Below are 21,068 nucleotides of genomic sequence, written 5' to 3' on the forward strand. Positions count from 1 at the left end.
AGCAGTGTTTTTAATAACACATTTCACTGGATTGGGTAGGAAGAGGGTGGATTGAATTCTGATGTAAACCAAATAGCTCTAAACATTTAGGAATGAACCATTGAATGGATTACTATGCCTTTAGACAAAATAGGAGATACTGGAGGAGGAGTGCTACAAACATGCTACATATTGAAATCAATTTTAAACAAGCTAAATTTGAAATTCTGTGGAAGATATCTGGAAAGTTGATAACATGTATCATTCTTTAACTTTTTTTATACCAAAATTAAAAGATAAAGGAGGAGAAAACATCTGTACTCATTTAGTCGATGGCAATAAGGCAAAAATTTCTTTTGGAAGCACATTTAGTAATAAAATTTTTCTCTTTCACATTGTACCATTTAGAGAGATGGAATGACAGCTAACAAATCAAATATTTTTGATGATAGAGGTAAGAAAATGGAAAATAGTCATAATTTTTCTGTTAAGTACATAGTTATAGTTTTATAGTTTTATCATATGGTTATATAGTTTTTAAAGTTGTTTTACATAATTATAAAATCATTCTTATTCTAAAATGAAAAGATGATATAGTGGTATTTATGAATATAGTCTTATATTTATCTCATATATTGAATGATTGCTTGATGAGTGTGCCCTTTATAATTTGCTAAGTGTGGAAAAATTAGTGCTCTTCCTGTGACTAGTTATAGTGATAGTTAAAGTAAGATATTAGATTCAGCAGGTTGCAATACAGAAAGCTGTTCCTAAGAATGTCCTTATACTCTCATCAGTTTCCCGCAAAAATACACCCTTTTCTCCATTTTCCTTTAAATGAGATATACATTACCAAAGGTCTTTGTGCCTTGCTAGCTTCCTTCAAGTCACTAAATATGCTCTCATGCATATTGTACATACATAGACAGAGAAAATGCTAGGTATGTCTAGCCAATGGTTAATGGTCACCTCAAATTCGGTACAAAACCAAATTCTTTATCCTCCTGACCCTCTTACTCTTACTAAAGCCCAAAGCCAAAGTTATCTTTAACAATTCTTCTTTCTTATATTTTGCATCTGAAATTTACCGCTTTTTGTCGAATCTACTTCCTCCTGAATTTACCTTGTCCTCCACTCTTTGCCATTCCCACTGTCCCTGCCCTTGTTTTCTCCCTTCTTTACTACTGAAATAACCTTTCTCCAATCTTTTCTTTCTCGCTCTCTCTTTTTTTGAGACAGAGTCTCACTTTGTCGCACTGGGTAGTGTGTGCACAGCTCACAGCAACCTCAAACTCTTGGGCTCAAGTGATTCTCTTGCCTCAACCTCCTGAGTAGCTAGGACAACAGGTGCCCGCCACAATGCCCGGCTATTTTTAGAGGCAGGTCTCACTCTTGCTCAGGCTGGTCTCGAACCTGTGAGCTCAAGCAATCCACCCGCCTCGGCCTCCCAGATTTTCTTTTTCTTTTTAATCCACTATAAATTTTGCTGTAAAAGCTATCACCTAAACCAAAGCTTTGTGTATTCTCCTATACAAGTCATGAGAAGTTTCTCATTGCTTACCGTGTGAATGCAAACTGTTCATTCCGGCAGTAGGCTGTGGTTCATGGTGGAAGATAAAGCTGGCATAATAAATAAATTAGGATCAGAGGTTAAGGATTTCAGACTTGTCTCTGTAGGTAATGGTGAACTGCTGGAAATTTGTAGGCAGCAAAAATTATAAAATCTTGTTAATTTTAGAGATTCTTCCTTAACTCAAATAAATCCCAATAGTGGTAATTACAATTACTGTGGCAGCTCAGCGGAGAGAACTTTGAAGCAATGCTATAGGTTAATATTCACCTTTGTTCCAGGAATATTATATTCTCATATTTAAATTTTCCTTGTTTTTCTCTAGGAACTGTAAACATGTCAGCTCAAAATTCAGTTGTTTCACCTAAAATTTCATCCTCAAGAAATTTCTCCAAATATATACCATCATGTACAGATCCTGCAAAGGAAGAGGTACATAATATTACTTTTACTTTAAATACAAAGAAAGTAAGTGAGGTATGGTTTTGTGGCCTACACTGATAGGTAAAAATACAATTTTAAGTGACTATACAGTAGCATTTCATTACTGAAATCAGTCATACTGTGAAAAAAATTTAATAGCTCTGAGACAGTTTGTCTCAATGTAAGTCACAAGGTGGTAGTTCACAGTATGTACCCACAGTCTTTATAGATTGGCCTTGTCCCTGTACTGATTCAGCACTTCTTGACCGTGATCATTTGCCTCTTGCTGGAAAGTTATTAGCAAAGAATCAAGATGTGACATGAAGTAGATATTCTGTGTGGGTTTCCAACTTGTTATTATTGTTGGTTTTATTCGTAGCATAATGTTAATAGCTTCAACTGTGCTAGGGAGTTAATTTGGTCTAAAATAGATTTCAGTAAACTAGAAATTTGCTAAATTATTTCTAAATGAATTCTTAATGTTTAGGGTAGAAAATGGTATCATTTTACATGTTTCATAATGCATAATAATTGATATACTAAATTATGCATAACTCCTGAAATGTAATATTTTGCCACAACATGCTTCTCTGTAGTGTAGTTTTATTATAAATAAACATTTATCAAGTGTGTATTGGTCTTACTTCACCACTTTACCATGGCAGCAGCCACATTAAATATGCTAAGAATCAGGACAAGAAAACTTTAAAAATTTTGACATTTCATGTAGTCATATTGCCGAACACATTTCAAGTTCTTAAATTAATAATAATAATAATAATAATAAAAACTCCTTTGAAAACCATGTCTAAATGTTACAAACCTCTTTTGGAGTAATGTATGTAGTAACTTTGCCATCCATGTTATTCTCAAATGAGTGCCTGATGTTCACAAATATCTAATTTGTTATGAAAGAAAGAATGAACATTTTTTTTTTTAATTTTTTTATTAAATCATAACTGTATACAATGATATGATTATGGGGCATCGTACACTCACTTCATAAACCATTTGACACATTTTTATCACAGTGGTTAACATAGCCTTTCCGGCATTATCTCAGTTACTGTGCCAAAACATTTATATTCTACATTTACCAAGTTTCGCAAATACCCCTGTAATATGCACCACAGGTGTGATCCCACCGATTCCCCTCCCTCTACCCACCCCCCCCTTTCCCACTTCCCCCTATTGTTAAGTTGTAGCTGGGTTATAGCTTTCATGTGAGAGTCCCAAATTAGTTTCATAGTAGGGCTGTGTACATTGGGTATTATTTCTTCCATTCTTGGGATACTTTACTAAGAAGAATATGTTCCAGCTCCATCCATGTAAACATGAAAGAGGTAAAGTCTCCATCTTTCTTTAAGGCTGCATAGTATTCCATGGTATACATATACCACAATTTATTAATCCATTCGTGGATCGATGGGCACTTGGGCTTTTTCCATGACTTAGCAATTATGAATTGGGCTGCAATAAACATTCTGGTACAAATATCTTTGTTATGTTGTGATTTTTGGTCTTCTGGGTATATGCCCAGCAGAGGAATTACAGGATTGAATGGCAGATCTATTTTTAGATCTCTGAGTGTTCTCCATATATCTTTCCAAAAGGAATGTATTAATTTGCATTCCCACCAGCAGTGCAGAAGTGTTCCATTTTCTCCGCATCCACGCCAACATCTCTGGTCTTGAGATTTTGTGATATAGGCTAGTCTCATTGGAGTTAGATGATATCTCAAAGTAGTTTTGATTTGCATTTCTCTGATGATTAAAGATGATGAGCATTTTTTCATATGTCTGAAGGCCGTGCGCCTGTCTTCTTCAGAGAAGTTTCTCTTCAAATCCCTTGCCCAGCCTGCGATGGGATCCCTTGTTTTTTTCTTGCTGATGCGTTTGAGTTCTCTGTGGATTCTGGTTATTAAACCTTTGTCAGAGTTATACCCTGCAAATATCTTCTCCCATTCTGAGGGCTGTCTGCTTGCTCTGCTTACTGTGTTCTTAGCTGTGCAGAAGCTTTTTAGTTTGATCAAGTCCCAGTAGTGTATTTTTGAAGCTGCTTCAATTGCCCGGGGGGTTCTCCTCATGAAATACTCACCCAGACCAATTTCTTCAAGGGTTTTCCCTGCATTCTCCTCTAGTATTTTTATAGTTTCATGTCTTAAGTTTAAATCTTTAATCCAATGAGAGTCTATCTTAGTTAATGGTGAAAGGTGTGGGTCCAATTTCAGTCTTCTGCAGGTTGCCAGCCAGTTCAGCCAGCACCATTTGTTAAATAGGGAATCTTTTCCCCACTGAATGTTTTTAATTGGCTTGTCAAAAATCAAATAGCGGTAAGTAGCTGGATTCATCTCTTGGTTCTCTATTCTATTCCAGATATCTACTTCTCTGTTTTTGTGCCAATACCATGCTGTTTTGATCACTATCGATTTGTAGTAAAGTCTGAGGTCTGGTAGTGTGATTCCTCCTGTTTTGTTTTTATTTCTGAGTAATGTCTTGGCTATTCGAGGTTTTTTCTGATTCCATATAAAACGAAGTAATGTTTTTTCAAGATCTTTAAAATATGACAGTGGAGCTTTAATAGGGAGTGCGTTGAAATTATATATTGCTTTGGGTAGTATGGACATTTTGATAATGTTGATTCTTCCTAGCCATGAGCATGGTATGTTTTTCCATTTGTTAACATTTTCAGCTATTTCTTTTCTTAGAGTTTCATAGTTCTCTTTATAGAGATCTTTCACGTCTTTTGTTAGGTAAATTCCCAAATATTTCATCTTCTTTGGCACTACTGTGAATGGGATAGAGTCCTTAACTGCTTTTTCAATTTGACTGTTGTTGGTGTATATAAAGGCTACCGATTTATGAATGTTGATTTTGTAACCTGAGACGCTGCTGTATTCCTTGATCACTTCTAGGAGTTTTGTAGTAGAGTCCCTAGTGTTTTCCAGATACACAATCATATCATCTGCGAAGAGCGAGAGTTTGATCTCTTCTGACCCTATATGGATACCCTTGATCGCCTTTTCTTCCCTAATTGCGGTGGCTAAAACTTCCATTACAATGTTGAAAAGCAATGGAGACAATGGGCAGCCTTGTCTGGTTCCTGATCTGAGTGGAAATGATTCCAATTTAACTCCATTCAATATGATATTGGCTGTGGGTTTGCTGTAGATAGCCTCTATCGGTTTAAGAAAAGTCCCTTCTAGACCAATTTTCTTGAGTGTTCTGATCATGAAGGGATGCTGGATATTATCAAAAGCTTTTTCTGCATCAATTGAGAGAATCATATGGTCTTTGTTTTTTAATTTGTTTATGTGCTGAATTACATTTATAGATTTACGTATATTGAACCAGCCTTGAGACCCTGGGATAAAACCAACTTGGTCATGATGTATAATTTGTTTGATGTGTTGCTGGATTCTGTTTGTTAGGATCTTGTTGAATATTTTTGCATCTATATTCATTAGTGATATTGGTCTATAATTTTCTTTTCTTGTTGGGTCTTTTCCTGGTTTGGGGATCAGGGTGATATTTGCTTCATAGAACGTGTTGGGTAGTCTTCCTTCTTTTTCTACATTTTGGAACAGGTTGAGTAATATAGGTACTAATTCCTCTTTAAAGGTTTGGTAGAATTCTGACGTGAAACCATCTGGTCTCGGGCCTTTCTTTTTAGGGAGGTTTTGTATAGTTGATGCTATTTCTGAACTTGATATGGGTCTGTTCAACATTTCCACTTGATTCTGGTTAAGTCTTGGAAGGTGGCGTGCTTCCAAGTATCGGTCTATTTCCTTCAGATTTTCATATTTCTGAGAATAAAGTTTCTTGTAATATTCATTAAGGATTTTTTGGATTTCTGATGAGTCTGTGGTTATTTCGTCTTTGTTGTTTCTGATTGATGATATTAGAGATTTTACTCTTTTTTTCCTGATTAGGTTGGCCAGAGGTTTATCTATTTTATTGACCTTTTCAAAAAACCAGCTTTTTGATTTATTGATCTGTTGTATTATTCTTTTGTTTTCAATTTCATTTAATTCTGCTCTAATTTTGGTTATTTCTTTTCTTCTACTGGGTTTGGGGTTGGAATGTTCTTCCTTTTCCAGTTGCGTGAGATGTCCCATTAAGTTGTTAACTTCCTCTCTTTCCGTTCTCTTGAGGAAGGCTTGCAGTGCTATAAATTTCCCTCTTAGAACTGCCTTTGCAGTGTCCCAGAGGTTCTGATAGCTTGTGTCTTCATTGTCATTTTGTTCCAAAAAATTGGTGATTTCTTTCTTAATCTCATCTCTGACCCAGCTATCATTCAGCATAAGGTTATTTAACTTCCATGTTTTTGTATGGGTATGCAGATTCCTGTTGTTACTCAATTCAAGTTTTATTCCATGATGGTCCGAGAAGATGCATGGAATAATTTCTATTCCTTTAAATTTACTGAGGTTAGACTTGTGACCTAAAATGTGATCAATTTTGGAGTAAGTTCCGTGGGCTGATGAGAAGTATGTGTATTCAGTTTTGTTGGGATGAAATGTTCTGTAGATGTCTGCTAAATCTAAATATTGGATGGTTAGGTTTAAATCTAAGATTTCTTTGCTCAGCTTCTTTCTGGAGGATCGATCCAACACTGCCAAGGGAGTGTTGAAATCTCCAACGATTATGGAGCTGGAGGAAATCAAGTTACTCATGTCTGTTAGAGTTTCTCTTATAAATTGAGGTGCATTCTGGTTGGGTGCATAGATATTAATAATTGAGATCTCGTCATATTGAGTATTACCCTTAACAAATATGAAGTGACCATTCTTGTCCTTCCTTACTTTTGATGGTTTAAAGCCTACTGTATCTGCAAATAAAATTGCAACACCTGCTTTTTTCTGATTACCATTTGCCTGAAATATGGATGACCATCCTTTCACCCTGAGTCTGTATTTGTCTTTTAAGTTGAGATGTGACTCTTGTATGCAACAAATATCTGGCTTGAGTTTTTGTATCCAGTCAGCTAATCTATGCCTCTTTAGAGGACAGTTTAAGCCATTCACATTGATGGAGAGTAAGGATAAGTCTGGTGGAATTTTGGGTATCGAGTTTTTCAAAGGTCCAGTGGACATTTTTAATCCTTTCGCCAGTGTGGAAGTTGGAGTTTGATCCGAAGTTTCTGAGTGAGTTTACTTTTGTGGTATAGGATTGGGTTGGTCATTGTGGAGGATAGGTCTGAGAACATCCTGAAGAGCTGGTTTACTTATGGCAAATTTTTTCAACATATGAATGTCATTGAAGTATTTAATTTCTCCATCATAGATGAAACTCAGTTTAGCTGGATACAAGATCCTGGGTTGAAAGTTTTTTTGCTTTAGGAGATTAAAAGTTGATGACCAGCCTCTTCTTGCTTGAAAAGTTTCAGCAGAGAGATCTGCAGTTATTCTAATATTCTTACCTTTGTACGTTATAGTTTTCTTTCGCCGGGCTGCTTTGAGAATCTTCTCTTTCATGTTAACTTTAGTGAAGCTAATTATGATATGTCTGGGAGATGGCTTATTGGGGTTGAATCGTGCTGGGGTTCTGAAGCTGTCTGCTATCTGAATTTCAGATTCTCTAGGCATGTCTGGAAAATTTTCTTTCATAATTTCATGTAGAAGGGCCTCTGTGCCCTTGGCTGCAACTTCATCAGTCTCCGAAATTCCTATAACTCTTATGTTATTTTTTTTCGAATTATCTGAGAGCTCTCTGAGTGAGTGATCCGTTTTTGCTCTCCATTTCTCTTCCTCTTTGAGAGATTGGGAGCGTTCGAAGACTTTATCTTCAATGTCAGAAATCCTTTCTTCTGCTTGCTCCATTCTGTTACTGAGGGATTCTACTGTATTTTTCATATCTTTGAGGGCTGTAAGTTCTTGTTTCAGTGTGTCTAAGTCTTTGGTGGTTTTGTCTTTAAATTCGTTAAATTCTTGAGACAGTTTTTGAATTTCTCCTCGAATTCCTAATTCCATTTTATTAATCTTGTCTGCAAACCAAATTCTGAATTCGACTTCTGACATCTCAGCCAGTTGTTTATGAATGGGATCTTCAATCACATCTGCCGTATCTTTTCTTGGGGGGGTTGATCTATTCTGGTTATTCATGTTACCAGAGTTTTTCCGCTGATTCCGCCCCATGGTTTACTCCCTTTGGTTTTTCCCCTGGGGTTTTATCGAGGGCCCGTACAGTGTTGTGGCCTGAGAAACTGGGGCCCTGTCTGGTGTGGTGGAGCAAAGTGGTTCTGTCTTGTTTTCAGCTGGTTTCTGTTCGATCCTATTGCAACTTCTACTCTGGCTTGAAGTCTCAGCTGTGTGGAAAAATCAGCAATTAAGTCACCCCGCCTGCCCACCTCTGGCCCCAGTTGGAAAAGGAGAATCAAACCTTCCTACAATCGCACACCCAGGGCACCACCTGAAAAGTCCTCAGTCTATTAGCCCAGTTCAAAAGGTCCGAATCAACTGTCTCAATCGGCACTTGTCTCAGGTGGAAGGGTTCAAGAGGTCTCTGGGAACTGGATCACAGGGGCCTGGTGACTCCTCTGAGACAGTTCACCCCAGTGCAGCGTGGAGTCAGGAGGAGCCACCCCGCAAACAGAGCAGTCTGGGAAGGTTGACGTCTCCTTCCCCACTTTGCCCCTCCGTCGGACCCAGTCACTGGTATCTCTGCAGATGGCTAACCCAGTTGCCTGCAGTGAACTGACACTCCAGGGGTTTGCACCTGCCTGAATCGCAAGGAAGTCTGCCAGGCCCCCGCAGACTGCCGCTATCTAGCAGGAGGAGATGGGGCCTGACATCTTTGAGTGTTTGATGCAGGTGATGGGAAGGAGGTGTTCACTCAGGCTTAGCCCCGTCCCTGATGGATGCTGCTAACAGAACAGAACAGAACAGACAACTTTGTGAGGTTCTGTCTCTGTTCCTGTCGTCGCCTACAGGAGACGGGCTGTTTTGAGTTCAAACGTCTTTGCTGCTGGAGAATTGCGTCTGAACACCTCTCTGGGTCGGCCCCGCCCTGGAGGCTTCCGGGTTTGTGAGCCGTGTCACCGGTGGCCTCCTCTGGTTGCCCAGGGAGACAGGGGGTGTGGCCTCAGAATATCCAGAAGTGAGCGTTCTGCCGTTAAAGAAAAAACGGCTGTTGATCTACCTCCAGGGAACTGCTGCTCTGGTGTGGGCACTCAGGTGACCCTTTTCTCCTCTGTCCCGCGCCCCAGAGTCAGCACTGAGCGGCCGCAGTTTGTGCTGGGTCCACACCCCTTAAGAGATCCCCCAAGAATCAGAACTCTTGGGGGATGGGCCCCCAGACCCGGATTGGGAGTGGGGCGGGGGGAAGCTAGAGTTTCATTCAGTTTCACGCAATACTACGGTCTGGGGAGGGCTCCTGCACTGCACCGCAGGGAAGTGCCGCCAAGGCTTGATTTCCCCTCAGCGGAGTGCCCTCTCCTCGCTCACGTGTCCCAGAGTCAGCGCTGACCTGATGCAGCTCAGGCACTGTGCACTCCCCTCGAGAAATCACCCAAGGAGCCGAACTCCTGGGGGATAGGCCCTCAGACCCCGAGTGAGAGTAGGGGTTCTCAGCTCTCTGCAGGGAGGCCAGAGTCTGATTCAGTCTTGGGCCCCCTATGCCCGGGGAGCTGCACCGCAGGGAAGTGCCGCGAGGTGTGACTCCCCCTCAGCCCGGTGCCCTCTCCTCACTTGGCACGCCTCAGAGTCAATGCTGACCAGTCGCAACTCGGGGACTGTCCACTCCCCTTGAGAAATCACCCACGGATCCGAAGTCCTGGGGGACAGGCCTCCAGACCTCAGTGGGCGGGAGGGGAGCGCCGGGGATTCAGGGTTGCCGGCAAAGGATTCCCAAAGTTTTATTCAGCCCTATGTCCGGCAGGAGAACGCCACGGCACCCCAGTAGGGGAGGTAGGTCGAGTTTTTAGAAGGTCTCTCCCGTGGAGTGTAGTGGGAGGGGCTTTAATTTCTGCCCGCTTGTTTGTTCAATTGTGGGGCTCTAGAGCCGGTCTCATGGGGGAGGGGGACTCCCGTCCACTTGGTGGTGGATTTTGTACCTTTTGTTTGCGTCCTTGTGATCACAACTTGCCTCAGCAGTGTTGATGTGCGTTCTTCAGCCTTCTCTCTTGGTGAGGCTCAAGTCCACCAGGATACTTACTAAATTCCTGTCCCTTAACTCTCCTTCTGGACAGGAGCCTTTGTTGAAAGCTGGCTTCAGTCCGCCATCTTGTCTCCCCCTCCAAGAATGAACATTTTTATTGTAACTACAGTAGTTCCTCAGTGTCCATGAGGGATTGGTTCCAGGACCTCTACAGATATCAAAATTTGTATTCACTCAAATCCCTGACTTTAAATGGCATATTATTTTCATATAGTCTAATGTACATGCCCTCTTATATACTTTAAATCATCTCTAGATTACTTATAATACCTAGTACAATATAAATGCTAATTTATATTGTTATACTATATTGTTTAGGGAATGATGACAAGAATAAAAAGTTTATACATGTTCAGTACAGATGCATTTTTCCCTGAATATTATTTTAAAAGTAGAGATTAATATAAGGGTACATATAATTAAGTTACATTGTTTCCATTCTACAATCATTCTACAATTCTGATCCCACAGTTGTGAAACCTGTGGGTTTGGAGGGCTGACCGTATTATGTTATGTTTTCTAAAATGTTGCACACAGCCTACCTCTATGAGAAAATATATTTCTGGTGGCATGTTTTCAGCTCTCAGATCTAGGAAAAAAAAGAATTTTATTATACCAGATTTGCTTTCCTGAGCAGATTATGTTCTTTGACAAGACCAGAGAGCTACATCGAGTTCTGAAAGAAATATGTTCTCTGCCTTTCAACTTCACTTACACTTTTCCCCTTTATTAAATAACATACCTACTGCTGAATAGTATTCCATGGTATACATACATATACCACAGTTTATTAATCCATTCATGGGTTGGTGGGTACTTGGGTGGTTACCAAATCTTGGTGATTGTGAATTGAGTTGTGATAAACATTCAAGTATAAATGTTCTTGTGGTAAAATGTTTTTTTTTTTTTCTTCTGGGTAGATAACTAGTAATAGGATTGAAGGATCAAATGGAAGTTTTGCTTTTAGTTCTATACTTTTTCTATACTTTTTTCCAATAAGGCTGTATTAGTTTGCACCTCCTGGGAGAAGGGCTCAACTACAACTTGGACTTTACCTAACAAATTTAAACAATGTAGTCCAATCATATGTACCCTTGTACTAATCCAAAATTTATAAAAAAAATGCCTTATTCTTTTTCCCACTGAGTTGGTTAACTTCCTTGCTAATTAATGTATTCCATGGGCAGTTAATTTTAGGATACCAGCAAATACTATTGTGCAGAAAACAAAGGTAAGATAGCAGGCTGGAGACTTGCATTGTTAAAGAGGCCTTTGCACAAGGTTGGCCTTTGGCTGGTCTGTGGGAACTTGACCGGGAAACATTTTTCTACACATGAAACTTGTCCTTACTAGGTAGGCTGGTTGACTATACCTAGATAGGACACACAATGTGATTCTTGCTGAACACATGTTTTTCTTCAGAAAGTCTGGAATTGTGACATGTGCTAAGCAGAAGGTGTCTACAGGAAGGGCCTTCAATAGAAACATTGCTGAATTTCTAAATGATTTCCCTCGGCAAAAACACTGTACACATGTTACTGCATCTTTTATCACTGTAGAAAAGAACATAATCAAGTTTGTCATTTCACAGAAGAAAGAGAGCATAAGGAAGACTGTGCATGGATTTCTCTAGACTCAGCTTGGAACTTTCCCCTTTACGTAACCTATCCATATCCTTTCATTGTGATAAATCTTGTCCATGAATATAAATGTATGCTGAGACCCAAAGCTTAACAAATCACTAAATGTGTGTTTGGTCTTTCAGACACTTTCTAATACAACTATGAACTTTTAAATTCTGTAAATAATACATGTGATACAAACATAGTAAAAATGTGTACCTTTATTATAAAAGATTTTAAAAATCTTAAATTTCTCTATCTTATATATAGAAATAATCTTTGGTGTTCAAATTTTGAAAAATAATTCTCTAAGGATCTGTTTTTTATTGTTAATTATATAGAAGGATATTAATACTTATTGGAATGGAAGACCAATCAAGAGATCAAGCTACATGTGTGACCCAGGTAAATATCAGCAAGAATTATTGAGTAAATAATGTGATCTGTCAGTTTATTCTTTCATTTAACATATATTGAGATCATGATTCATGGTCATATACATTGAACATACAAAGAAGAAAAAGCCTTAATTTTTACTAAGGGTTATTACCGGGTGGTGGGGACGTGATTATGGCAGTGACATAGCCCAATATCTAAGTGCAACAAAGAAAGTATGTATGTTTAGAGGGAAAATAATACAAAGAAGATAATACTCAGGGTTTTCTAGGATCTTCAGAGAAGGCTTTACAGAAGAAACCATAGCTGAGAAGTGAAAGATGAGAAGAAATATTTTATTTTTTTAATCTTTGCTATTTTTTGAGTTTGTACTATTACTAACATCTTCCATGAGTTTGGTATCTTTATTATAATTATGAACCAATACTGATGCATTATCACTAATTTAAGTCCATAGGTTACATTAAGATTCACTCTATGCATTTGTTAAAACCCACAGAATTATAAAAGACAATTATGAAAGAATATTATGGATTTTGACAAATGCATAATATCACATAGGCACCATTACATATTTACAGAATAGTTCCATTGCTCTAAAATTACAAAAAAAATTGTTGAATTTTTTGTACTCATATCACTTATTGTTTTCTGCTTTTATAGCAACTTTTCCTCCTCAACTTTATTGAAATATAGTTGACAATTGAAAAGTGTGTATATTTAAGGCTCACATAGTCTCCAACTTACCATGGCTTGACTTGTGATTTTTTAATTTTACTGTGGATGTGTCGGGATATACTCCATAATAAATTGAGCATCTGGGCTTAGGATGGTTCAACTTAGAATTTTTCAAATTTGTGAAGGATTTATGGGGCATTAAATGCATTTTTTAACTTATTTTTGGCTTATAATGATTTTTTCAAGATAAACTCATTCAATTGTAAGTCAAAGAACATCTGTATAAAACTTGATGATTCTTCTATGCTGTGAAGAACCTGGAATTGCAGATAACCTCTCAACATACTGATTTAATTTCCTTTGGATGTATTCCCAGAAATGGGATTGCTGGGTCATTGTGTAGGTCTATTTTAATTTTTTTGAGGAACTTACATACTGTTTTCCATAATGGCTATACAGATTTACATTTCTACCAACAATACAAAGGTTCTCTTTTCTCCACAATCTTGCCAACAGTTGTCTTTTGTTTCTTTAATAATAGCCATTCTAACTGGTCTGAGGTGATGCCTTGTGGTTTTGATTTGCATTTCCCTGATGATTAGTGATGTTGACCATGTACAGTTTGATATAATTTTTGCTATTTGTGTTTCTTTTTTTGAGAAATATATTCATGCCTGTTCAGGTACTTTTAACTAGGCTATTTATATTTTTTGCTATTCACTTGTTAGAGAGCTACATGTATTTTAGATGTTAGCTCTTTATCAGATATATTGTTTTTAAATATTTCCTATAATTCAGTAGATTATTTTTACTATATTGATTGTTTCCTTTGTTATGCAAAACTTTTTTAGTTTGATACAATCCAATTTGTCTACTTTTGCTTTTATTACTTGTGTTTTTGGTGTCACATTCAAAAAATTCTTCCCTGGATCTATGGAAAGAAGCTTTTCTCCTATATTCTTTTAGTGTTTTATGATTTCAGGTCTTACATTCAAGTCTTTAATCCATTTTGAGTTGTTTTATTTATTTATTTTTTCTTTGAGACAGAGTGTCACTATGCCACCCCGGGTAGAGAGCCATGGTGTCACAGCTCACAGCAACCTCAAACTCTTGGGCTTAAGTGATTCTCTTGCCACAGCCTCCCAAGTAGCTGAGACTACACATGCCTGCCACAATACCCGGCTAGGTGTTGTTGTTGTTGTCATTGTTGTTTGGCAGGGCTAGGCTGGATTCGAACACCCCAGCTCTGGCGTATGTGGTCGGAGTCCTAGCCATTGAACTACAGGTGCTGAGCTGAGTTGTTTTATTATATATAATGTGAGATATGTTTGCAATTTAATTCTTTGGCATGTGAATTTACAGTTTTCCCAACATTATTTATTGAAGAAACTGTCCTTTCTTGGTCTTTTTTTAACTGATAAATAGTAATTGTATATATTTATGGAGTACATTGCAATGTTTCAAAACATGTATACATTGTGGAGTGATCAAATAGACAAAATTAGATTATCTATAACCTCAACTATTTATCATTCATTTGTGATGAAAACGTTTTAAAATTCTTTTTTCAAAATACCCATTGTATTTTATTGGCATCCTTTTCAAATATCATTTGACTGGAGCTGCATAGATTTATTTCTGGGTATTGTATTATATTTTATTAATCTATATATCTGTTTTATGCCAATATCATATTGTTTTGATCACTGTGGTCAAAATCAGAGTGTTTGATGCCCATAGCTTTGTTCTTCTTGTTTGAGATTACTTTGGCTATTCAGAGCCTTTTGTGATTCCATATGAGTTTTAGGATTTTATGAACTTTAGGATTTTTAAAATATTTTTGTGAAGAATATCATTGGAAATATAATGGACACTGCATTGTATTTATAATTTTAGGTAGCATGGACATTTTAACAATACAAAGATGTCTGTCTGTTTATGTTTTTAAAATTTTCTTCATCAGTGTTTAATAATTCTTGGTATAAGTGTTTAATCTCTTAAAGTTTGTTTCTAAGCATTTTATTATTTTTGCAAATAGGATTGATTTCTTAAGTTTTTTTAGTATTGTGTCATTTATATATAGACATTCAGTTGATTTTTCTATCTTGATTATGTATACTGTAACTTTACTGAATTAATTTATTCTAATTGTAGTATTTAGAGCTTTTATGCATGTGAGCAGGTCATCTGCAAATAGACATAATTTGTTCCTCTACAACAAGTTAGCCTAATAAACTTACACAGAATTGAATACACATTCTGCTCAAACATACATGAAACATTCTCTAGAATAGATGCCATGTTCACTATAAAAAAAAAAACTAAGCAAATTTAAAAAATGATTTCAGTCATTCCAGTTATATTTTATAAACACAGGGAATTAAACTTGAAATCAAAAAAGCAAGAAAGCCAGAGAAATCACACATTCTTGTGAACTAATCAACACACTTTTGAAAAACCACTGGGTCAAATTGAAAATCAAAAGGAAGCTTAAAAACTATCTCTAGACAAAAAACAAACAAACAAAAACACAACATACAGAACCTATTGAATGCAGCAAAAGCAATAGTTTCAAGTAAGTGTATAGCAAGAAATACTTAACATTAACAAAAAAGAAAGATTTCTAACAACTTAACTTTATACTTAAAGAAACTAGAAAAAGAAGAACAAACTAAGTCCAAAGTCATCAATAAAAGGAAATAATAAATGTTAGGGTAGAAATAAATAGGGTGAATGAGTGAGATCTAGTATTTAGTAGTATAATATATTAAAAATATTTTATTATATATTTAAAAATAACTAAAAATATTTGAGGTGATAGAGACCCCTATTCTCTTTATTTGATCATTATACATTGTACATAATATAATATAATAATAAAATAATAACATGTAATAATGAAAATACATAAATAAGAGCAATGGAAAAATCAACAAAACAAAGAATTTATATTTTTAAAAAAGTAAATTAAAAAACCCTTAACTAGACAAAAACAGAGAGAAGACTCAAATAAAATCACAAATAAGAAAAGGGGACATTAAAATGGTTGTCTCTAAAGTAGAAAGGGTCATAAGGGACTATTGTGAACAATTATACATCAACACACTGAATAATCTAGAACTGCATATATTTTTGGAAACATACAGCCTACAAAAACTGAATCAAGAAGAAAGAGAATATCTGAATAGACCAATAACAAGTAAGGAGATTGAATCTACAATCAAAAATCTTCTAATGAAGAAAAGTCCTTGGACAAGATGGCTTTACTGGTGAACTCTACCAAACATTCAAAGAGACAGTGTGAATACTTTTTAAATTCTTCCCCCCAAATAGGGTGCCAGCTCATCCTTGGGCTGGCATCTCCTGGATATCCAAATCAGACAAAGACACTGGAAAGACAAAAAACTACTGGCCAATATATCTGATGAGTATATATATATATATATATATATATATATACATATACATATATATATATCCTCGATGAAATACTAGCAACCCATATTTAAAAGCACAATTAAAAAATTATACTCAATGACCAAGTAAGATTTATCCCCAGGTTGTATGTATGTGTCAACATATGCAAGCCAATCAATGTAAATCAGTACATTAACAAAATGATTGAACAAAGTACATGATCATGTGAATAGATTCAGTAAATGTATTTGACAAAGTTTAATATTAATTCATTATTATTACTCTCAAGAAAATATGCACAGAAGTAACTTACCTCAGTGTAATAAAAAATATATATGAAAATATCACATATAACATGAAAATTAAGGAGGAAATCTTAAAAGTTTTCCCTCTAAATAAGATCAGGTACAAGTCAAAGATGCACACTGTCACTTCTCCTTTTTGACATTGTAATGGAAATCCTAGCAGAAGAATTAGCAAGAAGTAAAGACCATCCAAATCAGAACAAAATTTTTGACTTTGAGAAAATTGATACTTCTTAATATTAAGCACTCTCTTGAGTGCCTTTACATTTGAATATCATTTTATAGTTTGAATATATTCCCAAAGTTTACATGTTGAAAACATACTCCCAAATCCAGCAATATTAAATTTTGGGACCTTAAGAGGTGATTAGATCATGAGAGTTCTATCCTCATTAATGGTTTCTGTATATACATCACTTTCATTATTTGAAGTCTTTGGCCATTATGTGAGAATTTGCTTTGAACATACGTTATTTATTTTGGCACATGTGTACATTAATTTCCATCAGGTATATTCCTAGTTGTGTAATTGCTACATCATGTGTTATGTTTATGTTCAGCTTTAGTAGGGACCGACAAATGCTTTTCCACAATGGTTTGCATAAATTTTTATTTCCATTGGCATTATGTGGGAATTATTATGGCTCTACATTCTCAGCAACACTTTACTATTTTATTATAGCATGTATTTTAAGCTTTCCATTCATGTGGATGTTTTATGGTTTTAGTGATAAATTACCTTATGACTAATGAATTTGAATGTACTTTATGTGTTTTTTGACTAGTTGATCATTATGTTTTCTAAAGGGTCTGTTCCATTTTTTTCTCTTATTTTAACTGGATGGTCTGTCTTTGTTAAAGATTTGTGTGAGTTATTTATATAATCGAGATTAGAATCCTTTGTCTGTTGTATTTATGAAAATGTCTTCTTCCGTTCTTTAACTTGTATTTTCCCTTTCTTTACTGTATCTTTTTATAAATGGAAGTCCTTCTTTTTAATGTAGTCCAATATCTTAATCTTTTTTGCCTCATTTAAGACATCTTTGTGTACCTAAAGTCATACAGATTTTCTATATTACATTCTAGAACCTTTATTGTTTTACCTTTCATATTTGTATTTGAAATCCAACTAAAATTGATTTTTGTGAACAGTCTGAGAGTAAGTGCTGTATATTTAATGTAATTATCAATTTTATTTGATTTAGGAATAAATTTGTTTTTATTTTCATTTTCCCCTCATTTCCTCATTTCTATTGGATTGAATATGCATTGGCTTTTCATATAATCTTCTCTGTTGGGTTAAAGAGTACAGTAATTCTTACTGTTGTTGTTTATTATTGTTGTTCTCAATAATTTGTCTGAGGCTCAGCATATTTGTCTATTACTTTTTACATTGTACTTCCACATAATATCATACCACTTCACATATAATGTAAGAATTATCACAGCACTATATGTCCATTTTATCTCTTTTGAAATTTCATTATGTCATTATTAATTTCACTTTACATATTTTGAATGTATGAATGTATTATTTTTGCTTTAAACAGTCATGTACCTTTTAAATATGTGTAAAAATTATTTAAAGGAATGTTTTATATTTAGCCAAGTTTACCATTTCTGTTATTCTTGCATCCTTTCTGTAGATCCAGGTCTCCTAAGAACTTCATTTAACATTCCTCTGTAGAGAAGGTCTGCTGGTGACATTTTTTAAAATTTTACTTTGACTAAAATTTAATCTGCTTTCCTTTTCTTAAGTGTTTTATCTCTGGGCAGGAATACTAGCATAACAGCTTTATTTGCTGTCCATTTTGCTTTTAGCATTTTAAGGAGATTATTCCATTGTGTTCTAGGTAGCATTATTTTTTAAGGCGTCAGAGACATTTCTTGTCTTTGTTCTCTTCTATGTGTCTTTTCCCTCTATCTAGCAACTAGTAATAATTTATATTTATACTCTATATTATGATATCAATTATTATTTGACCTAATGTGAATTTCTTTTTATTATACTGCTTGGGATTTCTTAAGTTTTTGAATTTCAATGTTTAAAGATTTCATCACATTTAAGAAACTTTTGGCTATTATTTCTTTAGATATGCCCACTCATTCTCTTCTGGGATACCAACATAAACTTACGTAAAATCATTTTGTTGGGGACCAGCCCCAAACAGAAAACACTGTGAATTCTTTCCCAGTGACTGGCAGGTCAAGACGATGAGAAAAAATTAAAGAGTCAAGGCACAAGAAGAAAATTTTAAGAAGCTGTGTCAGGGGACTCTCCACCTCCAAGCGTGAGGACTGGTGGAAGGCCTTAGCTCCAGGCTAGGTTCATTTTTATTACACACATCACTGTTTTAATCATCAATCTAATGGGAGAAGGCTAAACCCTTATGTCATGGCTCTTGCTGGACTTGCATTTTCTAATCAACTATTTACTTAACTAACTGTCTTAATTAAACTGATTTACCTCTTTTATTACTCTAAATTATTCAAGATCTTAACACAGAGCATATGACAAGGAACACAGACCAGGAGCAGGATGTCAAAGCAGATCCCAATCAGCCATGCACACAAATCTCAGGAGTGGCAATTAACCCCCCAGTAAGCTTTGTGTACAGCCAAATGGGCGCTGCTGCCAATACCAAGATGACAGAAGAAAGGAGATATTTTCCTCATCTTCCTGAGAAACTTTTTCTCTCTTGACAAGGTTTAGATGCCTGCCCTGTCTCCAGCAAGTTCAGCATTTCCTTGCTAACTCCTCAAATGCACTAAGTCCCTGAGAGGGCATCCCCACCTGCAGATAGTCTTGTCTCTCTGTGCTCAGGGACCTCAGAGTTGAGTCACTTTGGGGGAACCTCTGGCAAGACAGTCTGCTTGAAATCTCCAAGCTTCAGGCTGTCACACTTTGCAACAGATTTTGTGTTTCTCTGATCCGCTTCTCTTCTGTCTCTGTTCCCTTTTGCCCATCATCTGCAATCATTTTCTTAATTCAGTTCCTAACCTACTTATAATATACGATTGAAAATTGTAGGCATTTAGGCTGTTTCCGCATTTTGGCAATTGTTAATTGAGCTGCAATAAACAGTCTAGTACAAGTGTCCTTATGATAAAAGGATTTTTTTCCCTTCTGGGTAGATGCCCAGTAATGGGATTACAGGATCAAATGGAAGGTCTAGCTTGAGTGCTTTGAGGTTTTTCTCCAGACTTCTATCCAGAAAGGTTGTACTAGTTTGCAGTCCCACCAGCAGTGTAAAAGTGTTCCCTTCTCTCCACATCCATGCTAGCATCTGCAGTTTTGAGATTTTGTGATGTGGGCCATTCTCACTGGGGTTAGATTGTATCTCAGGGTGGCTTTGATTTGCATTTCTCTAAAAGATAGGGATAATGAAAATTTTTTCATATATTTATCAGCCATTCATCTGTCTTCTTTAGAGAAGGTTCTATTCATGTCTCTTGCCCACTGATATATGGGATTGTTGCCTTTGTCCATGTGGATTACTTTGAGTTCTCTATAGATCCTAGATATCAAGCTTTTGTGTGATTCAAAATATGCAAATATCCTTTCCCATTGTGTAGGCTGTCTATTTGCTTTGGTTGTTGTCTCCTTAGATATACAGAAGCTTTTCAGTTTAATGAAGTTCCATTTGTTTATTTTTGTTGTTGTTACAATTGGCAGTCTTCTTCATGAAGTCTTTCCCCAGGCCAATATCTTCCAGTGTTTTTCCACTTTATTAGCAGTTTCCTTCATTGTTTCCATCATTTCCTTCATTGTTTTCATCATGTGTATTCTAAATTCCCTTTCTGTCATTCCTAACATTTCTTTATAGGTAGAATCCTCTGCAGTAGCTACCTCGTGGTCCCTTGGAGGGGATGCTCTGGACTGGTTCTTCATGTTGCCTGGACTTTTCTGCTGATTCTTCCTTATGAGTGATTTCTTTTATCTGTTTCCTTGCCCTAATTTTCCTTTCACTTCCTCTTGCTCTTTAAGTTCCCATGCCTGTGGACTAAGTTTTGATTAGTCCTTTTGGTACAGGCCAGAAGGATGAGAAGGATGAGGAGCAAGAAGGGATAAAAGAAATAAAAAGAAAAAAAGAACTAAAAGAAAATAGAGAAAGAGAGGGTGTGGGTAAAAGGGAATATTGACAGAAAGAGGGAGACAGAGCAATATAGGTGTACAGTAGGGTACTTTGACACAACCTTTAAAAAGCCCCAACCTCTGGGGGTGCCCGGTTGGGTGGTTCCCTTGAGGTCAGCACCTCTTTGCTAACCTGATTCAGACACTGTACCCTACCTCCACCAAGTAGAGAGGATAGACAAAAATGCTATAAATCAAACCAAAACAAGCAAACAGAAAACTTTACGGGATAAAATTGTGTGAAAAACCAAATAATAGGGGTAGAAACACTGGCAAAAATGAAGTTCTAATTTTTGAAAAAGGCAGCAATGGGAAATTGTATTTAAACTAGAAAAATGGAGAAAGAAAAGAAAAAATAAGAAAAGAAAAAATCTGTTCGGAAAAGGT

At 36.3% G+C, this 21,068-nt stretch overlaps 1 protein-coding gene across 1 annotated transcript in view; it reads left to right on the top strand.

Annotated features, from left to right (window-relative positions):
* The window catches only part of FSIP2 (fibrous sheath interacting protein 2), a 103,166-nt gene that overhangs the window by 25,422 nt on the left and 56,676 nt on the right, over positions 1-21,068 (top strand). The window contains exons 12-14 of the mRNA XM_053597752.1: positions 388-433; positions 1,875-1,981; positions 12,092-12,155. Of these exons, the coding sequence (XP_053453727.1) occupies positions 388-433; positions 1,875-1,981; positions 12,092-12,155 (217 nt within the window). The remainder of the gene's footprint in view (positions 1-387; positions 434-1,874; positions 1,982-12,091; positions 12,156-21,068) is intronic.

Source organism: Nycticebus coucang, chromosome 7 (assembly GCF_027406575.1).
Source record: "Nycticebus coucang isolate mNycCou1 chromosome 7, mNycCou1.pri, whole genome shotgun sequence".
NCBI classification, from domain to species: Eukaryota; Metazoa; Chordata; class Mammalia; order Primates; family Lorisidae; genus Nycticebus; species Nycticebus coucang.